Here is a 12772-nt window from a genome sequence, read left to right on the forward strand (position 1 = left end):
TGCAGCCAGCAGGACCTGCCATCATTCTTTGCTCACCATCCTCCTAAGCTGCTGAGGGACAGGCCCCCCACCCCACCCCACCCTGCGCTTCATCCAGGCTATTTTGCTCCTGTCCTTGTTGACATGTCTTGTCAGTGCGCAGCCTCCCCACCCCCCCCGCCCCACCCCCAGCCAGCAAAGAGTTATAAACAAGCAGCCGTTCTGAGAGAGCCAAAGCGATGTTGTCTCATCTTTAGGATGGGACGGGGGGCAAGGGAAGCAGGACAGACTCCTCTGCCTTACGCAGCAAAGCAACCCCACCCCCGGCCACCCCAAATGCTGAGCACAGGATCACACGGCGTAGGGAAGGTTGCAGGAGGGAAGGAATAAGACAAGGAGCACAGGGACGGATGCGCTTAAGAGGCTCAGGAGGAAGTGGGGGGGGGGGCTTTCCTTCCCTCCCCAACATGCAACCAGGAACAGGCAGCAGCCCTTGTCTCACACAAGGCAGAAGACGGGGGTCGGGAGAAAGGAGGCAGGAGTCAGCTCTGTTCCTGGACAAAGAGGAGACGGACAGACACTGGGGAAGAAGGGCAACACTGCAGCAAGCCACAGTTCCAATACCTGATATAAAAATCAAAATAGAGGCTTCTTTTCCTTGAATGCCAAAACAAACAAGAAACAAAAAAGACCAAGAAGAGGGAGAGGCGTAAAGAACTGCTGGAACGTAAGCGGTCACTAAGATGGCGGGCGCCGGGAGGTGACACAGACACACACACAGAAGTGGTGTCCGTCTGAATGGCGGCTTTGGGGAGGAGAGGGGTCCAGAAGCTTCTTCTGGCTGAATCTGAGCAGCCACTTTGTGGAGCTCCAGGTTCTGAGCTTGTGAACGGAGTCAGGAGTAGGGGAAGGGGGATGTCTCCCTGAAGACACACCTGTTCACCCTGGCCTTGGGACATCTGCAATGTTTGTGTTTTGGGGCCCAGCCTATTTATAGGATCATAGAACTGCAGAGGGAAAAGGGACCGAATCTCAACTAGATCAGACATGGCGGATGATGGAGACAAAGGAATGCAACCGTTGGGCTAGAAAATGGCCCCCACCCCCTGGGTTTATGCCTTGCCCTTTGCTAGTATCAGCACAGATAAGGGGTGGCCTATACAACTGCGCAACAGGAAACAAATCCAATAGTAAACAAACAGCTATCCCTGCGATTGCCATCTGTTTCGATTGTTTTTAATGCTCCACTTGGCAGCCACACTGAGGCTTGCTGGTGATTAAATGAATTTAACCACAATCATCATAAAAATGTAGGCATTGTCATTTGGCTCCAGATCTTTTTTTGGGAGGGGAGACTGGGATATCACCTCTTTACCCTGGCTTTTCAGGTACATGCTTTTAGGACCCACCTTTCTGTATGATTGTAAGTTGTTTTGAAGTGTTTTTCACATGTTTTAATACTGCTAACCCACTGTAGGATCTTAGGATGGAGGGTGGGTAATTTCATCATCATCATCACCATCACCATCCTCATCCCCCACCCCCCATTAAAGACCCACATCCTTCTGACCCCAGCCCATTTGCCTGCGCCCTCTTCTCTCTGGGTCCAAACTGCACAGTGACCCCAAAGAAGAGGGAGGCTCTTGCTTAGTTAGAGGGAAGAGGGAGGGCCAGGGTGGGGTGGGGTGGGTCTCCTGCAGAGGGGCCAAAAAGAGAAAAGAGGTGGTGGAGGGGAGACAGCTGCATGAAGAGAAAGGAAGGCAAAACTTGTTTGGCCAGCCCAAAACATCTGCAGAGAATCAGACTGGGAATGACTGTCTTCTTATCTGCCGGCGAACCATCTTTGTTTACGGAATCATTCCAGTTCATCAAATAGTCTAAACGGAATTGATTGGGATGGTTCTGTAAAACCTGGCACTGGACTACTGGCTGGGCACCAGATTGGCAGAGGCTGCTGTCAGTACACATCATGTCTTACAGCACCAGAGGGGTTCTGCCTCTCTTTCATCCTTGGCCAACGGCCCCTTGCTGAGGCACGGGCAGATACTGAGCTGGGCCCACTCCTGGCGCCAGGCCTGGCAGGCACCGTTGGGTTTTGTTGGGAGCTGCCCAGAGAGGCTGGGGCAACCCAGCCAGATGGGCGGCATATAAATAACAAAATTATTATTATTATTATTATTATTATTATTATTATTATTATTATTGGGTTTGTTTGGGGATTTTTATGACACAGTCTTACTCAGATGCCCTGGCAGACCTGCACTCTCCCGTGTAGATGACAACAGCACGCCCAGAGTCCTCTCCACCTGATCTTGGGATTTAGTAGGCTGATGCTGGAGCTGATGCCACAGTTTTCACGCTTTTGAAGAGCATTTTTCGCATCTAACACACACGGCTTCTGGAACAACCCTGCCCCCGCTGCCCAAATTAATTGCACTAAAGCTGCTACACTTTGCAGTGGGTTCCAGAATACGTACTCTGCTCGACGCCAGCATTGCCCAAGCTTGGATCCCCAGATGTTGTTGGACTCTGATTCCCATCAGCTCTAGCCAGCATGGCCAACAGTCAGGGATGATGGGAGTTGGAGTCCAACTACAGGGTGGGGAAGGTGGATCTACCCTGTAACTGGGACTCTGGCTGAGGCTGATGGCATTTGAAGTTCTACAACGATGGAGGTAACCAGCTTGGTGAAGGAATGAAAACTACATGTAGGCTAGTTGCCAGTGGAGTAGTAAATCATCTATTTCAGAGGTTAGGAACCTGCGGCCTTTCTGATGTTGCTGGACCACAACTCACATTGCCTGGGACTGATGGGAATATGACACAGCTGCAGGGCCATTGGGCCCCCCTCCCATTGGGCCAGCCCAGAGCGCAGTGGGGATAGGCTAGCCCAGAGCTTTCAGGTCACCATGGATGAACTCCTCTTAAGTCGACCACTGCAGACTCTTCCCCACCCTAACCCAACGCAAAGCAACCTCTCGCCCCAGCCTCGGTTTTCCGACAGCGGCATCGAGTTGCACAACCACAAGCTTGCGCTAACTATGTGAAGCACCTGGGCACATTGTGTGGCAGCCCGTGGCAAGCTAGCTGCACACATGCACTGCTGTGACGCATCGTTACACCTCCGGCATCCACCGCTGCAGATGTCTGAAAAGGAACGTCAAAAGCCAAACCCTGCACAAAGCGAAGCTCTGCAGTCAGCACACAAAATATTGTGCCAAATTCTGCATGTGGTGGTCGCTGCAGTTGGCCACCCTTGCTGTAGGGCCTGTTCTGATGCCAAGAATGTGATCGTATCGAGGAAGCATCACCAAACAACTAATGAAGCATAATGAAGTGTAAATGGTCCAGTAGAAATCTACCACTAATGCACTATTATTGCATCAATGACATATTGCCCACGTCTGCAAAACCCCCCCAGATCCATGAGCTTCATTGCCCATATTTTGCCAAGTCGAAGGTCTAACTTAAAGGTAAAGGTAAAGGGACCCCTGACCATTAGGTCCAGTCATGATCGACTCTGGGGTTGCGGCGCTCATCTCGCTTTATTGGCTGAGGGAGCCGGCGTACAGCTTCTGGGTCATGTGGCCAGCAGGACTAAGCCGCTTCTAGCGAACCAGAGCAGCGCACGGAAACACCGTTTACCTTCCCGCCAGAGCAGTACTTATTTATATACTTGCACTTTGACATGCTTTCAAACTGCTCAGTTGGCAGGAGCAAGGACCAAGCAAAGGGAGCTCACCCCATTGCGGGGATTTGAACCGCCAACCTTCTGATCGGCAAGTCCTAGGCTCTGTGGTTTAACCCACAGCGCCACCCGCATCCAAGGTCTAACTGAGTGGCAAGTAAAACTGCTGTAAGTGGCGAGTTGGAGGTGGAGATGCAGTGCTCAGAAGCCAATGCCCATTTTGCTTCCACTTGATGCTCCAAGACTCTGAAATGAGTTTGAAGGACACCCCACCACCACCCCCAGTTTGAAGGATATGAAGTTCCCCTGTGCCCAAAACTCACAGGCTTCCCTGCCTGGCTGGGGCATGGTGACACCCATCCCAGGACATGTCCCAGCCCAAAGCACAGCCCCTAACCCTGCAGAAGCTCCCGCGGGGAGTGCAGCAAGCCAGCCGTACGTACTGTGTGCCAGTCCCCGATGGCTGTAGGGGCAAGCAGAGAACAGCAGGGCTTGAAGTACCCCACACACCTGAACTGCGGGGGGAGGAAGCACAGAAACAGAACTTGCAATTCCCAAAAACCACTGACCAGGCCTGCCTTTCTCCTGGCGCCTGGGAGAAGGTTTTCTTCTCCGCCCCATGACAGAAGAGCTGCCTGTTCCTTCTGCTCTCAACCCTACTGGGCTTCAGGAGCCGGTTCAGAGACACTGGAGCCATCCAGGAGCCAGGGAAAAGCCAACAACAAAGAGTGGGACTCTCTATGTAGCTTCTGCCCCACTGCCCAACCCAGCACACTATCCCTTGGTAATCCAAGGGAAGCAATCCTGGCCCCATGTGGTGTAGAAGGTGGGTCTAAGTAGCTCCTTCGTTTGCCCATGGTGTGTGTGTGTGTGTGTTTGTTTGTTTGTTTGTGTGTATGAAAGGAAGATGGCCTCTTACCTCTTTTGCTTGTAGGTCAACATGGCCTCAGAAATGGGCAACTGGTGGGACACATTGGCGCCAGTGATGAACTGGACGACCCGACCAGGGACATCCACTGTGTCTGGAAGGAGGCGAGTGGAAGAGTTAGACGAGGCAGAACATCCTCAAGGAACAAGGCCCCTGCCCCGTCCCACCCAGTCCCACCGTGCTCCTCCCCAGCTGGAGACAGGCCTGCTTTGCCCTATATTGAAAGATTTTGGCAGAAGGTAACTGAAACTACCAACAGAACTGTACGGAACAACCTTACATTTACAGAGCAAAACATGCTCTTGAATTATATAATCAGCACATGGAACCTTAAAGATAAAGGGACCCCTGACCGTTAGGTCCAGTCGTGACCGACTCTGGGGTTGCGGCGCTCATCTCGCTTTATTGGCCGAGGGAGCCGGCGTACAGCTTCCGGGTCATGTGGCCAGCATGACTAAGCCGCTTCTGGAGAACCAGAGCAGCACACGGAAACACTGTTTACCTTCCCACCGGAGCGGTACCTATTTATCTACTTGCACTTTGATATGCTTTCAAACTGTTAGGTTGGCAGGAGCAGGGACCAAGCAACGGGAGCTCACCCCGCCATGGGGATTCGAACCGCCGACCTTCTGATCAGAAAGTACCAGGCTCTGTGGTTTAACCTTGCAAACCTTACAAAAGGACAATCCGAGTGGACTCTCCGTGCCCTTACCACAGCAAAAAGACTGAAAAATAATAGTGCGGCTCCCTTCTACAATTGGATTTAAGAAGTATACAAACTCACAACATATGAACAACTTGCATATAAATGCAGACTTGCCATGGAAAAATTCCATGAGATTTGGAATCCATTCTTACAAATACTGTTATAGGTTAAGATCTGGTGAAGTGCAATAACAACTTCGTAAAATATGCAGTTTTGGGTTTCCCCCCTTTATTTCCCCTTCTACACGGGTTCTATTTCTCTTTCTCTCTCTTTTATCTACGTCTCACATATAATTATGTACTTTTTGTATTTCCAGTAAAGATGCTGTCTTTAAAAAGGCCTGCTTGGACTATTTACCTGAACTAGGGGGCTCAATTCTGCTAAAGAGCTCTCTCCAGGCTGCATCCAGGAACAAGGTGCTGTACCTGTTGTCCACAGAGCCAAGGTACTTGGCCACGGGGTGAGAGCCTGCGAATGACACAGAGGAAAAGGAAGCACTTTGTAAAATAAATAAATACCTACTACTCTGGAGAAGGCAAGGAGAGCAAAGCTTGCACCGCCTTAGGAAGCTGTGCCAAAGGGCAAAATCCTGTTTCGCCTGGTTTGCCTCCACTATTTCCAGCCCATCTTTTTCCAGTTGGAGAGGCCAAAGGGTCATTCCCACAGGTCAACCAGGGCGGACATCTTAGCAGGGAAGACACAGTGGCCTTCCAGGACAGCCACACCCCCCCCCCCGTGGCAAAGCTCTTACCCAACGGCACCACGAGGAAACGGAGATAGTTGAGCCAGTCCGGGGTCTTGCCGGCTAGCTGCTCCACAAAGAAGCGCAGGACGATGCTCAGGTAGCTCTGGTCCCCTGCGACGGCCACTTTCACTGGGGGAGGCATGTGGGAATTACAGTTACAGCTGCCGGAGGAAGAGAGATGCTGAGAGATTCACAAAGAAGCAGCCCCCCGGAAAGAGCAAAGCCAAACTACTGACCCCACCCCTGGCGCCTCACTACTCCACTGCCGTCACAAAGCCTAGAATCTACCACCCTTTGGACAAAACCAAGCGAGTGGGAAGGAGCGGGGGGAGAGAAAGAGGGAAAGGGGTGGCAGAAAGAGAGCGAAAGAGGGAGGGAGAAGGGGTGGCAGAGAGAGAAACACTGGTGCCCTGCCCAGTGTTGTCTCGGTCTCTGCTCACTACCTGGAATGAATGACTAACATCCTGACCTAACAGCTGCAGAAAACACCAGCACACTAATCCTTGTATTTACCAGAAAAGCTTATATTATCGCAGGAACCAGACTTCACACCAACACCAACATCTCTTTCAAGGTGCATTTCTTATCCAGAAACTACAGAGATAAAGATGCAGTCTTCCCAAAACGAAGGCTTCATCCTCTTTACTTCAAACCAGTAAACACATAGTTCAAAGGACTTCTGAACTACACTACTCAGGAAACTCCCTCTCCACAAACCATAAAGTCCATATTTTCATTGGCTGGCCAGCTCACGGCTTCCATGGGACCCCCTCTTTGCTCCTCAAGGATCAATCCTATAGTTTGCTGAACCACGGTGAGTGAAGCTGTCCCCTTGCCAAACACAGGGATCTGAAGAGAAGAGCTTGGCACTTGCAGAAGGCTCAGATCTCTCTTCTGTGCCTTTGAGTTCCGTTTGCTTCAAGATCAGGTTTTTCTGCACTTACTTTCCAGGCTCTGGGGGGTGATCAGACCCTCTCCTTACAGGTTTCAAGGTGTGGGTGTCTAATGGTTGCTGCCCACACATGGATGCTCGGGTTGCGAACATGATCCGTGCGGGAATCATGTTCGCAACCCACAGCACCGTGTGCGCACGTGCAGGTTGCGATTCGGCGCTTCTGCGCATGCGCATAGTGCGATTTAGCGCTTGTGTGCATGCGCGACCGCCGAAACCCAGAAGCAACCCGTTCTGGTACTTCTGGGGTTTGGTGCCTCCGTAACCCGAAAAAACGGAACCTGAAGCGCCTGTAACCCGAGGTATGACTGTATTCTCATTTTATTTCCGTGTAGCAAACCAATCTTTTCCTACATCCTGGCATGACACGTTCTTTATAAGGGTTAAAGGCACACAGGCGTTTTTCATGGACGCAGGTACTAGCTCAACGCAGAAGATTCCAATCTTCCTAGAGACCTGCATGTTGAGTTCATGTGTGTGGTGCGCAAGCCTGAGGGTTCAGATGCACACCTCCTAGCAACTTGGGTGGCTGCAACCCCTGCATACATAAACCCCCAAAGTCCTTTCTTTGGGGTCCACCTGAAAAGCCAACATGAGGCACTCAGACCCCGGTTTGTTGCTCCCGCCGGCAATACTCACTATCTCTGGATGCGAGAGACGATGGTGTTGAAAGCGGCCTGCACATCCGCCATGGAACAGGTGGAGACAATGGGCTGCTTGTGCTCTTGCAGCTGGTCACACAGATACTACCGAGAGGAAACCAGAAATAGGAGGCAGGAATGGGATGAAGAAGAAATGCAAACACTTTGCAAAAATAATTTGGTGGGGAGGTACCAGAGCCCTCCCCCAAATCCAGGAGTCGCCAGCATGGTGCCCTCTAGAATGTTGAATTTCAAGCCATCACCCCCAGTCGGCATGGCCAACAGTCAGGGATGATGGGAGTTTTAAATCCAGCAAGATCTAGAGGAGCCACAGGTTGGTTTCATTTATCTGTTGGCTTGATTTGGGAATCATTAGCATTTCTAAGGTTCCCCATTCTGGCTTTAGACCCAGGTTACTTGAAGGAGTATCTGTGCTCATATGAACCTAACTGAGCCTGGAGAGGCTTTTACCCACACTTTAAAAATCCGCTCTGGAAACAAACATGTAGCCACTGAAGCTTTCTGGTAGGTAGTGCTTCCAGCTGAGGGTTTTTAATGTTGTAAGAGGGTGGTTCAAATATTGCAAATGGGTCACTGGCAACAGTTTTTTTTAAAAAAATATTTAACAGTGGGGTTTGCTTGGAAAATTAAATTGGAGGAGGGATAGGGATGCTAATTATATTGCAGGGATGCAGCATTTTTAATTTTTTTTTTTGCATGCATGAGGAGTGTTCACCCCACAATAAATACCCATCTGGAAGCACCCAGAGAGCTCAGGGCCTCTGCTCCAGATCACTTGGGCTTGGGGTGTTTCTTCCAGCTTGTTCAGATGAACTCCTTACTCTCAAGCCGGGGAGTTTCCTTGAGTTGGGCCCTTGCTTAGAAGCCTCCAGCAGCATTTGCAAAGCTCTGGCTTAATATCCAAATAATAATAACAGAGGATGACATTTTATGGGGGATCTGAAAACTCACTGAAAAGGGCTGTGGCTCAGGGGTAGAACACATGCCTTTGCCTAGAAGAGGCTGGGAGAACCCCCTGCCTGAAACCCCGAAGAGCTGCTTCCAGTGTGCGTATTGCTAGACTCCGACTCCCATCATTCCTGACCACTGGCCCTGCTGACTGGGGCTGATGGGAGCTGGAGTCCAACAAGCACCCGAAGGGCATCCAGCTGGGAAAGGCTGGCTTTAGAGGCATGCAAGATGCAGTAAGATGGTACCAAGGCTTCCCTGCCCATCCCCAGGGCTCCCTTACCTGGCCTTGCCACTCGGCTATGTTCACCAGGATGATGCTCTCGGGCAGCTGCTCATCCGAGACCAGGATCTGGTTGAGCTGATCATACACAGACTTTCGGGGCACCTGCAATAGCACAACAGAGGAGCATTCACAGACTGCCATGAAACCCACAGCCACCCTTGGGCTGGCTATGCAAACACCTAGAGGATGGCAAAGGCAGGTAAGACCTAGTGGCGCCAGCAGTGGCTGGTGTCCATTGGGACTGGCCAAGGAGACTACCAGCAGGTGGCGCCACAGCCAATGATAGACAGAATCATTTCCTGATTGGTTGTTAAGGACGATGGGGTAGTTTCCCTTTCCCCCTAATGGACCAACCTTCACTGCTTGGCCCATTTCTGATGCCAGGAGCTGCCAATGACTATTTCTTTTCATCTCAGAGCTCCACCAACTCACCCTATTATTATTATTATTATTATTATTATTATTATTATTATTATTATATTTTTTAATCAACATTTTCCCATAATACAGTAAAACTGCAGTTACAAAAGATACAAAAGGAGAAAAACAGAAGAAGAAAAGAAAGGGACAACAGAAAGAAAGGAAAGAGAAAGAAGAAAGAAAGAAAGAAAGAAAGAAAGGAAGGAAGGAAGGAAGGAAGGAGGGAGGGAGGGAGGGAGGGAAGGAAGGAAGGAAGGAAGGAGGGAGGGAGGGAAGGAAGGAAGGAAGGAAGGAAGGAAGGAAGGAAGGAAGGAAGGAAGGAAGGAAGGAAGGAAAACCCAGCAACCCACCGCTTCCAGGAGATTCACTCACCTCCCTCCCAGGGGGGAAAAACCCCTTCCTCCCCGTACAAGCCCCTCCCCCACCCCCCTGCCTGACCTGGGTGCCCTGCCGTGAGTCTGGGGAGCTCTCGCTGTCCAGGCTGCTGGTCCGATCGCCCTGGCCCTTGGAGTTCTGCCTGTCCTTGACGGACATGCTGCGCGGCCGCCACAACTGCTTGTTCTCAACTTTGCTGAAAGGCAAAAGTCTGGTTTGTCAAAGTGGTACAGAGGAAGCTGGACCTGGCGGGTGGCAAAAAGAGAAGCCTGCCGGGCGATTGAGCAGCGGCCACTAGCTGCCGCAGGAAAGTCAGCGGCGGAAGTGACAAGCCCAGGCTCAGAGAGACCCCACTGGGTCCCAGACATTTCCAGGGTGTGTGTGGCTTTCACATGGATTCAGAGAGCAGGGAAGAGCCACTATGCCTCCAAAGATCACCTCTCCCTGCTTTCAGTATCTATGTGCCAAACCTAGGACTGGTAGGATCCCCAGGGGAGACATTCTTGGTGGGTGCCTGTCAAATCAATTAAGTTACAATTCATTGCATTTTAGCTCTTTCAAGCTGCTTCCACACAAGGTGTTTTAACTCAGGATTGCCGTGCTTTGTTCATTCGCTTTTTCCCGAGCATCCAGACTGTGCCATTATCAAGCCGCTACTCTTGCAGTGTCCCCTCCACTGCTCCTCTTCCATCCCCATTCAGAGCACCGCGACCCACCCGCAAAACAGTGACAGGCTAGCAGCCGCTGTTCCGCCACCAGCCACAAGAGAGAGGCCTTCTTTACCTGGGAGAAACAGTGGCTGGGAACTCTGGCTTGCTGCTGCTGCTCAGCTGAGTCAGCCTGTCCACGCTGCTCTCCTTCAGGACTGTCTCGCCAGGCCCCCCTGGACAGGATTCATCAACCTCCAGCTCCTGAGGGGATGCACAGAAAGTCTTTTCTCTTTCATTCTTTGGTAACATCAAACAGCTAGTTTCCCAGGCCAGCCGCTTCCCCTGCCTGACTGACAAGAGCAAGCCAGCTCCTCTTCCCTTGGGCGGGTACCCCTAGGCAAAATGCGCAGAGCCAGTCCTGGAAAAGAGCTCTGTTCCCACCTTCTGCCCCCCAAGTCCCAGATCAGCTTCAGCTAAAAATTGGATATTTGGTGTCCCTGGCCACTCTGCCGGCAGAGATCCGGCAAACATCCTTGCTTCTGACTTCCAAGAGCAACGCGAAGACTCTCTTATGCCTGTGCAGCTGTACAAGCTTTCGTGATCAGCCGTGATCATGTTAACGATTATTTTGTATTGCATTTATGTTGCTTTATGTTTCAGGGTCCCTGTGAGAATTTTTGTAAACCTCACTTTTTCTATGTGTTTCACGTTTCATCTTTATGACTGCTGTTGTAATAAATAATCCTTCATAAAAAATATTGCACTACATTCTTCATTAAATTACACTGGGGAACAATTTTTTCCCCCGTTTTCTGTGGCATGAGATTTTTAAACTGTTCTTATATGTTCTTTCAATGCTGATTTCAAATCTGAAATCAATTTTCGCGTACATGCTATAGTTATCTTTCAATTTCCAACTTTTGACGATACAGTGGTACCTCAGGTTAGAACTTAATTTGTTCCAGAGGTCCGTTCTTAACCAGAAACTGTTCTTAACCTGAAGCCCCACTTTAGCTAATGGGGCCTCCCACTGCTGCTGCGCCGCCAGAGCACAATTTCTGTTCTCATCCTGAAGCAAAGTTCTTAACCCAAAGTGCTATTTCTGGGTTAGCGGAGTCTGTAACCTGAAGCATCTGTAATCTGAAGCGTATGTAACCCGAGGTACAACTGTATGTCATAATTACACTGGGGATACGTGGACACTGACACGTTGATCTACCCTAACCACATGGTAATTATTGTCTTGCTAACTTAATTTTTCTTTATTTTTATAGTTTTGTAACCTAAATATTTGTATTTTTCAGATCGGACCATGGCTTCTTCAAGCAGACAAAAATGTGTAAACAAGCCTGATGCCTTTTGTTATGTATGTGGCTGCTACGCACTTGCTCCTCAAAGACGCAATATAACAGCATTTGTGAGGCGTGCCTATAAAAACTATTTTGAAATTCCCCTGGGCGACCAAGACAAGAAATGGGCTCTGCATATTGTTTGTCACAATTGTGAGGAAATGCTTAGAGACTGGACAAAAGGAAAACGGAAGAGTATGCCTTTTGGGGTTCCCATGGTTTGGCGAGAACCAAAGGATCACACAAGGGACTGCTATTTTTGTTTCCCAGTGGTATCTACAAGCTGTTGTTATTCAGGTACTTGGTAAAGCCTTTCTGTTGTCCAAGCAGGAAGCTGACCATTTTGAGATCCACACAGATGATCCAGCTGTGCTCCTCACCATGTTCACTTCCTTCATCTTCAGAAGAGACAAACCCCTTAAAAACTGGAATTGGGAGTTCCTCAGAGTGCGGGATAGGTCTAATTGCTGAAGGAATACTGGGATAGGCGACAGAATGTCGGTTTTTCTTGCCAATGCCCTTCATATTGACCAGACAAAAACAGCATAACAAAATGAGCAAAGCCTTGCCTGGAGAGGGCTGGTAATCACGCATCACGCTGGACTCACCATAGCCGCTGTTTCCATGACACCCTCATCTTGGGCGCGAGGGACACCCACTTTCCTCTTCTCTGCTTCTCCCTGGGCGAACGGGGACAGGCGAGGAGGCAGTGGGGAGAGGAGTGAGAATAAAAGTTTGAATAAGTTAGTAGATAGGACCTCCAATTCAAGCATCTTCAAGAAGAGAGCGGAAGCAGGTCGGTGCTGAGCACAGGGGAAACAAAACCCTTCCAAAACACACTTTGCTTGGTTTAGGCGCCCCAGGAGAGAAGCAACATGGCGACGGAGGTCAGGGGTCAGGGAAGCCTGATCCCCGGCACTGCAGGGACCAGGGTGACCCCAGTGGCTGAGCCAGTAAGTCCAGTTAACCCACCTCTCCTATACTGTGAAAAGAAGCAGCTTATCCAGGAAAAGACAGGGGGTGGGGTGGGGGAAAGGAGGAAGAAATGTAACAGGGATTGCTCTTGACAGCAGGCTGGTTCTGG

General features: G+C 50.3%; 1 protein-coding gene across 4 annotated transcripts in view; it reads right to left on the reverse strand.

The window, feature by feature from the left end:
- The window catches only part of LOC309337770 (phosphofurin acidic cluster sorting protein 2-like), a 175333-nt gene that overhangs the window by 6587 nt on the left and 155974 nt on the right, over positions 1–12772 (reverse strand). Inside the window, exons 11-20 of one of the 4 annotated variants that reach the window (XM_081854595.1) lie at positions 12297–12368; positions 10473–10600; positions 9753–9885; positions 8892–8996; positions 7638–7744; positions 6053–6207; positions 5659–5769; positions 4587–4689; positions 4111–4182; positions 604–636 (exon numbers count right to left, since the gene is read on the reverse strand). In XM_081854595.1, the coding sequence (XP_081710721.1) occupies positions 604–636; positions 4111–4182; positions 4587–4689; positions 5659–5769; positions 6053–6207; positions 7638–7744; positions 8892–8996; positions 9753–9885; positions 10473–10600; positions 12297–12368 (1019 nt within the window). The remainder of the gene's footprint in view (positions 1–603; positions 637–4110; positions 4183–4586; positions 4690–5658; positions 5770–6052; positions 6208–7637; positions 7745–8891; positions 8997–9752; positions 9886–10472; positions 10601–12296; positions 12369–12772) is intronic. The other 3 variants (XM_081854597.1, XM_081854596.1, XM_081854598.1) reach the window with 3 other exon arrangements.

This window comes from Podarcis erhardii (genome assembly GCF_964252035.2).
Source record: "Podarcis erhardii genome assembly, chromosome: 3".
In the NCBI taxonomy this organism is placed as follows: domain Eukaryota; kingdom Metazoa; phylum Chordata; class Lepidosauria; order Squamata; family Lacertidae; genus Podarcis; species Podarcis erhardii.